General features: G+C 36.7%; 1 protein-coding gene across 2 annotated transcripts in view; it reads right to left on the bottom strand.

The window, feature by feature from the left end:
- Positions 1 to 15,175, bottom strand: part of ccser1 (coiled-coil serine-rich protein 1) — a 112,478-nt gene extending 97,303 nt beyond the window's left edge. For both annotated transcript variants that reach the window (XM_087792504.1, XM_087792512.1), the window contains exons 1-4: positions 15,047 to 15,175; positions 7,044 to 8,030; positions 5,459 to 5,879; positions 4,251 to 4,435 (exon numbers count right to left, since the gene is read on the bottom strand). In XM_087792504.1, coding sequence (XP_087648630.1) covers positions 4,251 to 4,435; positions 5,459 to 5,879; positions 7,044 to 8,006 — 1,569 coding nt within the window. In that variant the 5' untranslated portion in view covers positions 8,007 to 8,030; positions 15,047 to 15,175. The remainder of the gene's footprint in view (positions 1 to 4,250; positions 4,436 to 5,458; positions 5,880 to 7,043; positions 8,031 to 15,046) is intronic.
- Between the last annotated feature and the right edge of the window lie 1,263 nt (positions 15,176 to 16,438).

Below are 16,438 nucleotides of genomic sequence, written 5' to 3'. Positions count from 1 at the left end.
TTAAGATAATAACTGTATTGTATTTTCAAAGGAAATAGGAACCAAGGACTCTGGAGAAGTTAATTCCAGGCTAATTTAGTCATTTTATGCTGCCCTCTAACCATGGAAAATGCATTATTATGATTATACAATGTGGTGAGAGGTTTTCAGAGAGTTAATAGAAACAATAATGGGTTTTGGGCCGCGGTCACAGACTGTTCAGCGACTTATCTGTACTACGAGCTCATAAAAGGAAAAAGAGAGCAAGTACTATATATATATATAAATATATATGGTCTTTTTACAGCACTACACATGAACACGGCATTAATTCATTCTCAGCACTCAACTCTCAGCTCTCTGCTGGTCATGTTTAATTCATGCCTTCCCTTTGACTTTTCAAAATTGGCAGCTTAAATCATGCATCTTTAAATGCTCATCAAGTCGCTACAACTCCCTTCCAGGATGGAGATATGGAAATAAATACATTTACCACCCACTATCTGATTCATCATGAATAAAAGTATTCACTTTGTTTGCAGTACTGCATACATGTCACTGTTATTTTTACAGAACGGACTTCAAGGATAGGTTGATGAAAAAAAAAAAAATGAAAAAAAGCACAACAGGAGATTGAAAGAAAAAAAACTTTCTTGGAACTCTTTGGGCCCCTTAGTACCAATTGTTGCAATGCCACAGCCTACCTGAGTATTGTTGCCGACCATGTCCATCCCTTTATGACCACAGTGTACCATCTTCTGATGGCTACTTCCAGCAGGATAATGCTCTCTAATCATCTCAGACTTGTTTCTTGAACATGACAGTGAGTTCATTCTACTCAAATGGCCTCCAAAGTCACCAGATCTTAATCCAATTGTGCACTTTGGGATTTGGTGGAACGGGAGATTCTCATCATGCATGTGCGGCCGACAAAATCTGCAATATATGTCAATATGGATCAAACTCTCTGAGGAATGTTTCCAGTACTTTGTTGAATCTATGCAACGAAGGATTAAAGTTGTTCTGAAGACAAAAGGGGGTCAAAACCAGTACTAGCAAGGTGTACCTAATAAAGTGGCCGGTGAGTGTAGGTGTGTTTAATTTATTTTTCTACTGTGAACTTGCTCCTGTAACAAGTCAAATTTCCCCACTGTGGGAAGAATAAAGGAGTATCTTATCTTACCCTTCAGTGATAACCAATATACCAACGGAAATTAAACATCTTCTTTCAGTGCTGCCCAGTAACAGATTGCTCACTGACCGACACCAGAGGCAGGCAACTACTGTGTTGTTTTGCTAGGAGTGATACTAATTTATTTCTCTTTATTTCTCTTTGTTCTTATTTCATTTTTATTTATTTTTTAGGAAAAATTGCTGTATTGCTGTGGCTAATTGGAAAAAAAAACAAGAAGGAGACCTCCTGAGGGATCAATAAAGTTCTACCTAACCTAACCTAATTCTAAGGTGGTTTTAGCGGAAATCGACCTGTTTGTGTGTTTTTGATGCTGGATGCTGACGATTTTATCCCAGTGACAAATGTTGTAGTGAGGATGGATCATAGGCAGGCATTTATTAGTCAACACCAGGTGTTTACGGAGAGCAAAAGTCCTTTAAATGTGTCCCAAATCGTGCACTGTCCAAAAAGATTTTACTATAAACTATAGCCAACTACAATATATTTTGTTTGGGTTTTTTTTTTTGCATTCCAGTCTCTCATGTTTCAAATGTTAAAGTCTTCCTCTCCAAGATGCAGTAAGTCCTTCATCATGACCATGTTTTGAAGGTATTACTTTATAAAGTTCTCCCCCGTCTGAAATCCCGGGCGAACGAGAGGTTACGAGAGCGGAGTCCATTATTACGTAATAATGTTCTCGACTCCTCCTCCAGCTGTAATCACGCCCCTCTTTGATTATACATAGAGTCCCTTGGAGGTGGAGACTTACGGGATTGATGACCCACGATGACAAACCCAAAGATTGACTAGTTACTGCTACGTGGGTTTGGTTATGGTGAACAAGATTATAATTAAAATATAATTTTATTTAAGACACAATTCAATTGAACACATTAGTTGCCCTTTAAGCATTTTTAAAGAACCACCGTTATTATTTCAACACTAAAATGAAAATAAGTTATTGGAATTTTTACTTGTGTCTTCCACTTTGAGGCCATTCAAGATAATAACTTAATAACTAAAAAGACAACGTGAAATACATTAATTCAAAAAGTAAGCTTTTCTGTGCTTTTTTTCTACTATATTGTTGGATAAACTGAGACAACAATCTAATAAATAATGAAAACATTGATTTTTAACAGTGTTTTTTCCAGTGTAATGGCTTTACAAATTCAATAATGGGATTTATTTAATGGATTTGGTGTCACTTGCCTTTCAGAGGACGGCAATTAAACTCAACACCGTGACACGTTCTTCTAACCACAGAAGTGTTTGTCAAGGAATCTCCCAATTATCTCTTGACGTGTAAAAGTGAAGAGCGCGGCACTTGAAAATTCTCGTCTTCCGGGGAGAAACTTCCCAGCATGTTGATGACGGGTGTTCGGCTCGTATCGGAGACAAAAAAGATTTATTGGAAATGTCACGTTGTAATCTCTTAAACTGAAAATGAAATCAAACTGTCAGACTGAAACAATATGTGTGGCAGATACACACGAGGAGAGGCTCACTGTGCTGGTAAAACAAATAACTCTTACTGCCAGAGCAGAATAGAAAAATAAATCAGCTTATCCTTTGACTTCAAACAGTTTTTACAAACCGTGCTTGGTTTGGTACAAGAGATAAACACTGGGGAGTCAAAATAAGCTCTGTTTTCGAGCCTCGATGCTCATCTAGGAAGCTTTTCTTGAGAGGAAATACAGATTGGGATTTACAAGGGTTGTAAATAGTGAAATGAGGAAATAAATTGTAATATCTACATGGAATTTCATTCCTGGTATCTGTATCCGAGTCAGTTAGTTTGGGTCACGGGCCAGAAAATTGAATATTTACAGAACTGACACAGGAAGTCAGATTGTAATAAAGTCAATCTTGGATCCATCTTCATTCTGGTTTTGTTCTCCCATACATTTGTTCTCCTTCAGCTGCTGTTTTACTCCAGCTCTCCGCCTTTTACAACTTCTTATCTTGAACTCTGACCTCTGAGGAGGTCACGATATCAACATGAACATTGATATCCTTTGATCTCGGGGAATCCACCACATTTAGTTTCCTCTGTGCTACAAGAGCTCCCTTTAACCCAGTAATACACATAACTAGCAAAATATGTGAGAAAACGAAAAGTGGAAAATGCAAAGTAAGTTTGTTATAATTATTTCAGTTTAATATATACGTTGAAACTGCCCTCCTAATGCACTGTACATGTGCAACACCTGCAGCTCTTAGAAATGACAATGTGAAGTAAGACAATGAAATACCTTAAAAGTAATATTAATATAATAGGGGTGCCCGCTGGAGCAGTGGAACTAAAAAGCCATACAAACAAAAAGGGGTGTTAGAAAATGTCGAAAACATTTTTTTCAAAGATACTGTATTGATATTTGACAGCACTGTATGGTTTATAGTTCAATAAAGTGTGTGTAAACAAGTTTGTAATGACAAGTAACATGAAAATATTCAGTGTTTGTTCGTATTTGTGATGCAGCCACTAGATGGCAGCAGTCATAACGTAATACGCAGCTGAAGGAATGATTATCCAATGAGATCACGATTATTACTGAGGACAAGAGGATACAATTGACTCTAGCAGCTTTTAAAGCTGCTGTTTGGACATATTTTGTTTTTAAAGCAGTTACGAACTTCCTCAAGAGTCATGTGGTCTTTAAATTCTGCAACACCAGAGTCAAGTACTCGACAATACTACAAATATATCCTTGTTACTACATCATCACAATATGTGATAATGTGTAATACGTTTAGTTGTCCCTGTGCAGTAATATGTATCGTATTGTCATATTCTTGTCCATACACGCTGTACATATGAATGATAAATCCTTCAAAATCTTCTTTAATCTAAATTAAGCTGTAGAAACACCAGCATAATCTAAAAAAGATCCTGTCACACTTACTTAACGAAAAACGTGCTATATAGTATTAAAGAGCTATTGACTAGGCTTATACTGTATATAAAAATATATTTATAGTGTTTTCCCGACAACTTTACTTCAACATCTTACGAATATTCGTTAACTTCAACCTGTGTTGTGAAAATTCTTCCTGCCCAGTGATAAAAGATATATATAAACAAAGTATGACGTACCAGGCTGCCCATTTTGGACGAGGAGGAGTTGTTACGGTGCTTGAGCAGTCCACCTCCCTCCATGCCATGAGGGTCTCGAGGGTTTCCATGGACACGAGGACCACCGGCCCCTTCTGATGAGGAGCGAAGACGTCGTTCCAGACGCATGACTTCATGGTACGGGCTAACACTGTTGCACAGAGACGCTGAAGGAAAAGGGGGGAAAATGGATGAATAACAGACAACTTGAAGTCATGATGGTTCTTATGTGAGCTGAATATATCGTATAGAATTGTAAAGTGAGCTGAATATATCGTATAGAATTGTAAAGTGAGCAGAATATATCGTATAGAATTGTAAAGTGAGCTGAATATATCATATAGAATTGTAAAGTGAGCTGAATATATCGTATAGAATTGTAAAGTGAGCTGAATATATCATATAGAATTGTAAAGTGAGCTGAATATATCGTATAGAATTGTAAAGTGAGCTGAATATATCGTATAGAATTGTAAAGTGAGCTGAATATATCTTATAGAATTGTAAAGTGAGCTGAATATATCGTATAGAATTGTAAAGTGAGCTGAATATATCGTATAGAATTGTAAAGTGAGCTGAATATATCGTATAGAATTGTAAAGTGAGCTGAATATATCATATAGAATTGTAAAGTGAGCTGAATATATCTTATAGAATTGTAAAGTGAGCTGAATATATCGTATAGAATTGTAAAGTGAGCTGAATATATCGTATAGAATTGTAAAGTGAGCTGAATATATCGTATAGAATTGTAAAGTGAGCTGAATATATCTTATAGAATTGTAAAGTGAGCTGAATATATCGTATAGAATTGTAAAGTGAGCTCTGAATATATCGTATAGTGAGGTGACTATATCGTATTGAATTGTATCGTAAGATCAGTGTATCACTACTGCTTCTGCTAAGCTTCATGAATAAAGATTTTACTTTAAGTATCAGACTTGTTTTTCTTGATCTGTCGAGACTTTGATGCATTTGATATTTTGCGTATATATTTTCATATGTTAACATTTTTAATTATCTGTAGTCAGGTGTTGACTTAAGGGTTTCCTAAGTTTCTATCAACAACTTTAATACATTTTACAGTAAAATAATAATGCAATTAATACCTGTGAATAATAAATACCAGTGAATACATTTCGTCACATAAAAACAAGAATATTCTTATTCAAACGGCAGAGCATTTCTACCTGCGTGTGGTTTCCTCAAGTGAGAGGGTCGGGGTTCATGGCAGCCACAGAAGGTTCCTCGCTCCTGGAAAGAGAGGGTGTGTCTGGTCTTCCTCTCCGACGTCTCGGGGTTCACCTGACAGCCCTCGCTGCGAACCCCGCACGCCTCGCTCTCGCTGGTCGTCGTCTCCGTGTTGTAACTGGTCTTCCTCTCCCTCGCCAGCCCCCTTCTTTCCTTCAGCAGCAGCTGATCCCTCGCTTCTTTACGCTCCTCTTCCCTCTCCTTCCTCTCCTCGAGCAGCTGTTCCTTCGGAGGGAGGACGGGTACCACCGTCTCGGGCTCAGAGATGGAGATGGCAGTTTCGTAATCGGTGTAGTTGGCGGTGCTGGAGTCGGGCAGGAGAGGTTTTTCGGTGCTGGACTGGGCAGGAGTGAAGAACACCTGGAACCGAAGACATGATTATTATCCGTGCGTTATTATGGAAGTGATTGAATTTTCTCCTTTAGTCTTGGAGTACAGGGAGGTGTGAAGCTGGGGCTGGAAAACTAATAAGTAAAATAGCCGAGTCATTTCTTTTGGCCCTCTGGATGCTCAAAATCAATATAGATTTATGTTAATATTATGACCTTTATAGAGTTTAAGGTCAAATCAGGAATATAGCTTATGAACGTCAACAATTATACAGAGACATCTTAAAGGTTTAAACTGAAAAGTTGATGAGTGTTTAAAGAAATTGGATAAACACGGAGATATATGAGATATAATGAGCCTCCAAAAATAAAAAGACAGTGTTGCAATAATACTCGGTACTTCTCGGTAAACATACATCTGATTGATAGTCATTCTTTTGATCAGACAGTCATTGAAGCTAATATCCTGCTATGCTAATAAAATGTAAACATTAAAAAACATTTAAGGAATTGAAGTACCAGAAAAAAAACAAAAAAAAAAACATTGAGGGTTGGGATGAAGGAGGACGTGAAAAGGGAGGACAGAAAATATAAGTTAAGACAAAGGAGGATAACTTGCTCTGGCAACCTCTGATCAGAACTACAGAAAGACTAAGGAAAACAAACTATGATGTGTTGTTCAAACAAATGAAATTCTGATAATTTCATTAATTCTGATCCTTTCAATACTACTTTCTCAATCTAAACAGATTGAGAAAGTAGACCACGTGTGGCATTTATATTCTTCTTTATACTGCGACCTATAAAGATGCCAGTTTTAATTATAAGCCAAGATACAGAGATAAATAACGTCAAAAATTATGATAAGTTTAAATATACATTGTTTGGCCCACGACCAAGAATGCTCTAATATTTTTGCGCCTTGTCGTATTAAGTTTGAAACTCCCGTAGTAGTTGATGCCTCATTAAATAATGACACATCAATGTATGAAGTCTGTGTCTTTTTACATAGTTTAACTATCTATAAATACAGATATAACCACTGAAAACTATGAAATCAGGCGACACTTTCAATATGTTTGATCGATAAATGGTTTTAGATCTTCACACAGACTTCATGACGCAGAAATATTACCTGGACCACACAAAACTATTATGTTATAAAACAGCTGCGAAGAGAAACACTCGTGTTCACCTGTGAGGTAGAGACAGCGATGCTGAAATTCTCAGGCACAGGTGGAAGCTGTGCAGATGCTGAGCCGTTGACCGATCCAGATACCAACGTCGGTGCTGGAGCGACTCCAGGTCCGGGGCTGAGAGCTGGCAGAGCGTCTTCCTCCGATATGGAATCTTCCGTGATGGGAACAAACTCCGACGGGGTGATGGCTGTGGTCCTGTCCTCCGAGATCATCGGGGACTGCAGCGAGCTTTCGCCGCCCGTTCCCAGGAGCTCTCCGGGCCAGGAACCCGGGGTGATCCCACCACCGGGGGCGGAGCTCTGATGGTCGGAACTCTTTTCAGGCGGCCGGTGGTGATCGGAGGCCTGCGAGAAGCGGTGGTGAGCCGAGAGAGACTTAGGCAGCAGCTGCTTCTTCTTCTGACGCGAGCGTTTGTTGTTGCTGCTCCCGCTGTAATCCTCCAGGAACCCTGAGTCGTCTCCTTCATTGGCCGCGGAGCCGCTGATGCAGTTGATAAATACATTACGATTGGCCGTGTTTGAGGACGTCTTGTTGAAATCTTCGGTTTGGGAACGCGTGAGCTTCTTCTGCCGGCTGCTGCCGAACCCGAACGACGGACGCCCCGACTTGGAGCGCGCCCCCCCGTCGCTGACGCTCGACGACAGAGTCTGCTGGTTGTTCCCATTCGCGTCGATTTCCTGCGTCAGCGGCGGGGTGAGGTTTAAGTTGATGGACTGGACGCTGGGCTGGCTGCTCCGTTTGGACGAGAAGCTGAGGGATGGCGTCCGGAAGAGGCTGCGGCGTTTCCCGGTGCTGCTGGAGCTGGAGTTGGTGCTGGAGGGCGAGGAGGTGTGCACGCCGTTCCCGGCGCCCCCCGAAGAGGGCGAGGAGGGTAGAGATTCCTGCCTCTTGCTGTTGTTGCGGCGGAAGATGGGGAGCCGGGAGACCAGCGTGGAGCGGCGGGAGCCCGACTCGCCCATCGGGAGGCTGGAGCGATCAGAGTCCTGTCGAGGAGAATAAACTGTTAATATCAAAAAGATAAAAGCATGACTTTCTTGCTGACATATTTTGATCAATAACTTTGGAAAGGTGCGACTTTGGAAGAAGATTTGATGATATTATCGCTAACTATTTTCCTTTTTGAGTTTTTTTATTTTGAAAAACACTTTCATAAACATGGGTTCTGAGGTTATTTCACCATTTAAGAAGCAAAATAACAGGTAAAAGGCAGGTTAAGCGAGGCTTGCCAAAATCTTGAAGCCATAACAGAATGGAAATTTGCCAAAGTGAGTTCAAGATGAAGTATATTTTCTTCTTTTTCTTTCAACATCCTTTTCAATACCATAGTTGGTCTACGTACTATGGTTACTACATGGATGATCTCTAGAGCTCATGATATAAACAGGAACATTAATCTACTTGGATTTTTGAGCCAGCAAAGCCACATTTAATGACTTCCCGGGCCGGATTTGGACCTTGAGTTTGACACGTAAGCATTTGGGGTATAAAAAAAACACATAAAAACAGAAAAAAAAAAGTCAAAAAATGCCTCAAAATTATGAAAAGGTAAAATTAAATTACATAATTAGATAAATCAGTTAAGCAACCAGTGCAGGGCCATGTGCATACATGTGTGTGGCCCTCAGTGTGAAACTATAAAACTTATCATGAATAAAATATCTCTAAAAACTATTTATGGATTCATGGTTTTCTTTCTAATTTTCCCAGCATTATTAATCTTTCTTTTCCTTGTCACTTTTTATTCATCTCAAGTCACAGTATATAATGTGGCCCCTAAAGCAATTGAGATGTCCACCCGACGGTTAAGTAAATCTAAATTGTTTTGGAATTTTCACCAAATGTAATGAGGTGGAATTTGCCATCAAAGTCACGGCAGTTAATAGTAAGTAAGTAAGTGAGTAATTTTTATTTATATAGCGCTTTTCCAGACCAGGGTCACAAAGCGCTTAAACAATCAAAACAATATTCAATAAAGTATATACTTTAAAGGTCAAGATAATACTGATAAAACAACAGGAGTTCCAGAAACTCAAGGAAAAGCCTGAACAAATAAAAACGTCTTAAGATGTTTCTTAAAGGAGTCAGTAGAAGAACCGTTGCATCTGTATTTGACATAACTCCACAAAACATCACACATACAGGAGGTCCCAACACTAAGCCTTGTGGAACACCAACGCTTGTTTTTATCTCACACGAACCATCTGCTTAGAAAAACTTCTCACAAGTGGAAAACACATCCGATCATGTGGTTAAACTCGTCCATGGGGAGTTTTTGGTTCAACGCTTCAGCACATGACGCCGCCTAGTTTTTCCTGTCTCACCAGTAAAGGACAATAATAGACACACACGTACGTTCTGAAGTAACAAATGGATAACACAGCTGGAAATATCTCAATTCAATTCAATTTTATTTAAAGTGTCTTATCATAACAAAGTTATCTCATGACACTATACAGTTGAAGTAAGACTGTAGTTGATTAAGGAAAAGTAGATCCCAGCAAGTCAACAATTTGACACATAAGCATTTGGGGTATAAAAAAACACATAAAAACAGAAAAAAAGTCAATAAAAACTGCCTCAAAATTTCGAAAAGATCAAATTAAATTAAATAATTAGATAAATCAGTTAAGCACCCAGTTCAGGGCCATGTACAGACACAATAAGGAGTTAATATGAAAGAAATAAGTGGGATTTGTATCAATCATTAATAATAATTTTCTGTCATACGTGGATGTTAGATAACAACAACTAAATGAAAAGACTGTCATGAGAGAATCAATTTTAATCTTGGTTTTAAAACAATTAATTGAAAACAGGAAAATCTTTCTTTAGTATGTTGAAAGTAAATAATAATACAGTTTCAATTAGTACTTGAAGAGTTAATGGGGATTGCAGGGTCATCTTTTCAACAACAGCCATTAAATTGAAGCATTTCATTACAAAGGGATGATTCAAGATTGAAAAAACATTTTTGTATGGACCGTTTAGAAAAAGAAAGTAAAAGAAAGACTCAAATATGTAAAAAAGCTCACGGGAGACGAGACAAAGAGCAGAGCTGGCACGGTGAGACCGATGAAAGCGTCGCAGTAAATGGATTAGCACTGCACGTGTACACAGAGACAAATGTGTTTGTTGTGTGGCGAACTTCCACGGGCGAGCATGCAGCGACACACACACACAAAACATGCAACATAATAAACTACAAGCTCAAAACATACAAGCAAGTGTGTGGCGACCATCCAAAAAAAACACGGTTATAAATAACGTAGGATTTCATTTCTTTCAGAAAGGCAAACATGCACAACTATGTCGCTGACATTGTTATGTTTTCTCCGAGTAATAAGTTCACATCCACAACCTTTGCGTGGATGGATTACGAAGGTGACGCCGCCCTGAATGTAAATTTGATCAAGCATTAAAACACACAACTCGTGTTATAGAAGCACACAAAGCTCTGGAGGATAAAGAACAAATAAGGTTTAATTGTCTGATAAGAAATAGGTTAATAGTTAGTCATATATAAGATCTTAAAACGACTGAAGTTATGTGCAAGTCTGCGTCTGTTTTAACCTTTTTCTCGACCTGTATTTGTCAAATAATATTACTTATTGAAAGAAGAAATTGGTCGAGTTTATTGATCGTATTGAACTTTATTTAAATACGGCGGAGCAACAACAGGTTAAATATATTAAGAAACAACTAAAGAAGGTCATCAATACATTTGTTTTTTTTACAAATAAATTAAATATATATATTTTTAATAAATATTACATGAGGAAAATGAACTTTAAATATTTACATAAGTTTTACATACACAAGTTAAAATCAGCTGCCCGTGCTTTTAAATATGACACATATATATGAATAAACTTTGCAATGATTGTAAAATGTATCATTGACACACACACACACACACACACACACACACACACACACACACACACACACACACACACACACACACACACACACACACACACACACACACACACACACACACACACACACACACACACACACACACACACACACACACACACACACACACACACACACGAGAGCGAGTCAAGTGCAGACAAAACAACTCTGCGTCTGTAAAAAAACAAAACAGAAAGTGTGCGTGTGTGTGTGTGTGTGTCTGTTGTGCGTCTGCAAGTGACAGTGAGAACCGTGTTGTTGTTGCGACAGAAGTTCAGGAATATTAGAAATAAAACAGATTTCAAAGAAGAATTATGATAAAGGAAGTCGACAGAAGACTCAAAAGTATGACGTTTTACATTTTTTAAAAAGTAATATAGTAACACATTAATAAATTGAAACGGAAAAAAAAAATAAACAAGATGGATACACAAATATAAGGGAAACAGGCTCAAAACAATGTTAAATTAAATTAAACACGATAATATGTGATGCTAATAATTACTTCTCAGTACGAGGGTTTCAGGCTTTCCCAGTTGTATCTCTCCCTATTCAGGAATGTGGAACAAAAGAATGAAATTGATATTGACAAGCGAACAGTGCGTAGCTGGTCAATGGCTCGTTCAAGTAATGCAGCTGTAATTACATCAGTAAACCCTCCGACGGTTCAGAGACGCCACCGGCACTCTCTCTTATTTGGACGCTGAAAGTGAGCACTTTTGCTTACGGATTATAAGATGAAGACGTGGAAATAAGAGCCGACAAAAACACACACATTTGACATTTTTCCATCATATTTACCATTAATGGTTGAGCACAATACTTTTGATTCATATTTACTGTAATATTTGCCAAAGATTTTTGGATTCTTAAATAGTTTTGGTACCACTTTGTCAATAGAAAATTACCTGGAAGTGTTGAATTATATTTCAGGCGTTTGGGTGTTTCCCATTCAACAGGTTTCTCATTTAAGATCCACTTACACTTAATTTCAAAAGATCTTAAGATGGAGTTAAAATGCTTTCAAACGTCTTTCCGTAGCCATGTCTGGAATTGAAAATATGATAAAAAAAAAAAAGGAAGGCTGTGCTGTAAATACAGGCATCAATTGACATTTTAGTGATGCACTTGATGAATACTCAGGTCATTTTCTCATGCAGAGTTTGTGTCTGTCGATGGAGAAAAAAACAGACACAAGTGCAATCACTGCTGGACAAACACGGACTCTGATCTGTGGGAACATCAAGTCACTTCAGGAAACAAAGGTCCAGAGATTGATTTACACGAGCAGCACGAGGAATAAAGATTTCTTCAAGCTACGAGGAGATACATTTGACCCTTGTGCTAGTTTTGTTTTACAACACACACTTTTTAAATTACTAATACGGTTAAAGAGAACATTCCTCTCTCTTTGCGCTTGATGGATCTACTGACTCCTTTAAGAAACATCTTAAGACGTTTTTATTTGTTCATGCTTTTCCTTTATTTTCTGGAACTCTTGTTGTGTTCTCAGTTTTATCTTGATCTTTAAAATATATACTTTATTGAATATTGTTTTGATTGTTTAAGCGCTTTGTGACCCTGGTCTGGAAAAGCACTATATAAATAAAAACTACTTACTTACTTACTTACATACTTACTTACTTACTTACATATGGAACATAAAGAGTAACTGATTCATAAACAGGTTCAAAGTGTAACTGAAGGGATTTTAAAGTTACTAATTCAAGTGAACATTCACCGATCTCACCATTATACCTTCAAATTGTCCTGGTGAAAAAAAAACAGCCACAAAAAAAGTGTGTATGGTCTGTTTTATACGCTCTGGAAAATGTATAATAAATTTGTTCAAAAGAATAAAAACTTATAGAGGAATTGTTGTTATTTATATATACAATGTAAATATTACATTTCATTTTCACTTCATGAAGGGGGTCGACAGGGAATTTCCTCAAGTTCCCAATTAACTTCTGCACGTTTATAAACTGTGGGAGGAAACCGGAGTGTCCGGAGTAAACCCACATAACACATGAAGAACATACAAACTCCACAAATAAATCTATTTAAGTTTCCATTCAATTCTAAACTAAAATGATGCCCCTGGTACAATTAAGTATTTCTTAAACTAACTAAGTATAATTTCTCACGTTAAAATGTGGTCGGACATCTACGCCGAAATGTTACATTCCATCCCATAATACTACCAGCTTCTTCAAAAGTATGTCTCAGACGAGCATATTATAAGCTGTGTCATTTTTGAAGTGTACAATTTAATACAAATCACAGAATTACTTAATAATAGACAAATAAATAATAATAATTTGCTCAAACTCTTGCAGGAGCCGAGACCTCAAGTAGGCAATATTGCACAAAAATATTTATAGCATTTTTTTCATTTTTGTTATTGGTATGCATTAGGTTTGTTTTTTCAATTTGCAACAAAATTAATAGGAAAATTAAAATGTATTTTTTTCCTTTTATCGCATAAAAACTTAGTGTCTGTTAATTAAGTCTATGTGTAAGTGGTTGTCTAATGGGCTGGCGAGCTGTCCAGGGTGTCCCCTGTCAGGTGTAAAGAAAATGATTGAAAATATTAAATCAATAATTGACTAACATGTCTAGACTACAAAGACTATCTATAAATCATAGAAATACTTAATAATAAATGATAGATAAATAATTCAAATCGCGGGTTTAAACAAAAAAAAAAACGTTACTCAAACTCTTGCAGGAGCCGAGACCTCAAGTAGGCAATATTACACAAAAATATGAATGGCTTTTTTTTTTTATCCTTTTTGTTATTTGTATCTATTAAGGTTGTTTTTTTTTACAACTTACACTAACTAAGTTTTTAGGTGATAAAATAAATGAATTAATTTGTTTATTTTTTTTGTTGTCTGTTAATGATGTGTAAGTGGTTGTCTAATGGGCTGGCGAGCTGTCCAGGGTGTCCCCTGTCATGTGTAAAGAAAATGATTGAAAATATATTTTTAAAAAAACAATAATTGACTTACAAGTCTAGACTATAAAAAGTATCTATAAATCACAGAAATAATAAATAATAAATAATAGCGAAATAATTCAAATAACACGTTAAAAAAAAGACATTACTCAAACTCTTGCAGGAGCCGAGACCTCAAGTAGGCAATATTACACAAAATATAAATAGCATTTTCCTTTTTTGTTATTGGTATGTATTTAAAGCTTACACTAAGTTTTTAGGTGACAAAATAAATGCAATAATTTAATTATTTTGTCTGTGAATTAAGTGTAAGTGGTTGTCTAATGGGCTGGCGAGCTGTCCAGGGTGTCCCCTGTCAGGTGTAAAGAAAATTATTTAAAATATTAAAACAATAATTGACTAACAAGTCTAGACTATAAAGACTATCTAAATAATAAACAATAGAAAAAATAAATCAAATCGCAGGTTTAAAAAAAAAAACATTACTCAAACTCTTGCAGGAGCCGAGACCTCAAGTAGGCAATATTACACAAAATATAAATAGCATTTTCCTTTTTTGTTATTGGTATGTATTTTCACAGCCTACACTTCATTTTTAGGTGACAAAATAAATGAATTAATTTAAATTATTTCGTCTGTTAATTAAGTGTAAGAGGTTGTCTAATGGGTTGGCGAGCTGTCCAGGGTGTCCCCTGTCAGGTGTCAATAAAACGATTGTAAAACGTTGAATGAACCGATCTAGACTATACAGTAGTACTACATGTAGATATAAAGTAGTACTACATGTAGATATAAAGTAGTACTACATGTCTGTTGATAAGATGCTCTCACGCACTATGACGTAGATGCAGTGCTCAGTAGCTTAAACCTAGCTTTAGCAGCAACTGTCAGTGTGACGTCAACAGCCGGTGTGTGTCCCTGAGACCCCAACACTGTCTCCAGATCTTCATTATCGATACATGTGATCAGAAGCTTGAAGTCGCCGCTGCTTGATGACGCAACAGTGGACACCGGTGTGTCCGGCGACGGTTCTTGTGTCAGCTAGCATCCAGTGCTGCGCGCACACACACACACACACACACGTACACGCGCACGTACACGAGCCTGCGTCAGTCGTACCTTCAGCGACTCTTCTGTTCTCCTGACGAAGGTTGAGACCCGTTGAGAAGTGACGTCGTGCGACCCTGAGTGAGGTAGAGCCTGGTTCTGACGCCTGTGGTACACCTTCTGGGACGTGACGTCACTGACGTCCTTCTTCTCCGACGCTCTTCCGCGTAGCGCCAGCGCGTCGGCGTGACGTCGACGCTCCCGCCTTCCCTCCCTCCCCTCCCTACAGGTGCGTGGATGACAACAAACATATTATATTATATATATAATATAATATAATATATAATATAATAGATATAATAATGTTTTTTTATTTACGTTTTAATATTAGTTCATGCAATTATTTATTGTAACTATAACAATATTAAGCAATAATTGAGCTGACATGTATTTATATTTACGTTTTTCTTTATTAATACATATAAATATGTATTTTAAGAATAACAATATTGAGCAATAATTCAGCTGACATTTATATTTACGTATTTTTTAATTAATACATAGAAATATGTATTTTAAGTATAATAATATTGAGCAATAATTCTGACATGTATTTATGTTTACGTTTCTGTATTAATACATGATCATATGCATTTTAAGTATGGCAATATTAAGCAATAATTAAGATGACATATTTATATTTACATCTTTGTATTAATACATGCAAATATGCATTTTAAGTATAACAATATTAAGCGATAACTGAGCTGACATGTACTGTATTTATATTCACGTTTTTTTTATTAATACATAGAAATACTGTATGTATTTTAAGTATAACAATATTGAGCAATAATTCAGCTGACATGTATTTATATTTACGTTTTTGTAGTAATACATATAAATATGTTAAGTATAACAATATAAATAAAAAGTTCAACGTACATATATTTATATTTACGTTTTTATATTAATACATAGAAATGTGTATTTTAACTATAACAATATTAAGCAATCATTGAACTGACATACATTTATTGTTATGTTTTTTGTATTAATACATATAGTTTTCTTGTACTTTATAAGCAATATTGAGCAATAACTTAACCGACATATATTTGTTTTTGTCCTAATACATGATGATGCAATATACTGTATCACAATATATCGTTTTGTTGCCCCTGTATCGTGACAACTATCCTATTGCAAAAGTTTTGCCAATACACATCCCTATTATTTACCTTTGATAGAATTTGAATATGTATTTTAAAAACTAACATAACTTCTCAGAGGTTTATTCGATCCAAAACATTTTAAAAGCACTTGCAGTATAATGGAGAACAGATACACACAGCTGTCATTACAGTAACACAAATCACCTCCACCTAAAGTTGATTTTTCTTTTTTAAAGCGGAAAACAAGATCTTACCAAAGATACCCATGACTGAAAAAAAATAAAAGATC

This window comes from Callionymus lyra, chromosome 1, assembly GCF_982586985.1.
Source record: "Callionymus lyra chromosome 1, fCalLyr1.hap1.1, whole genome shotgun sequence".
In the NCBI taxonomy this organism is placed as follows: domain Eukaryota; kingdom Metazoa; phylum Chordata; class Actinopteri; order Syngnathiformes; family Callionymidae; genus Callionymus; species Callionymus lyra.
Note: the sequence above shows the minus strand (reverse complement) of the source record. Positions and strands in the feature narration are given on the sequence as shown.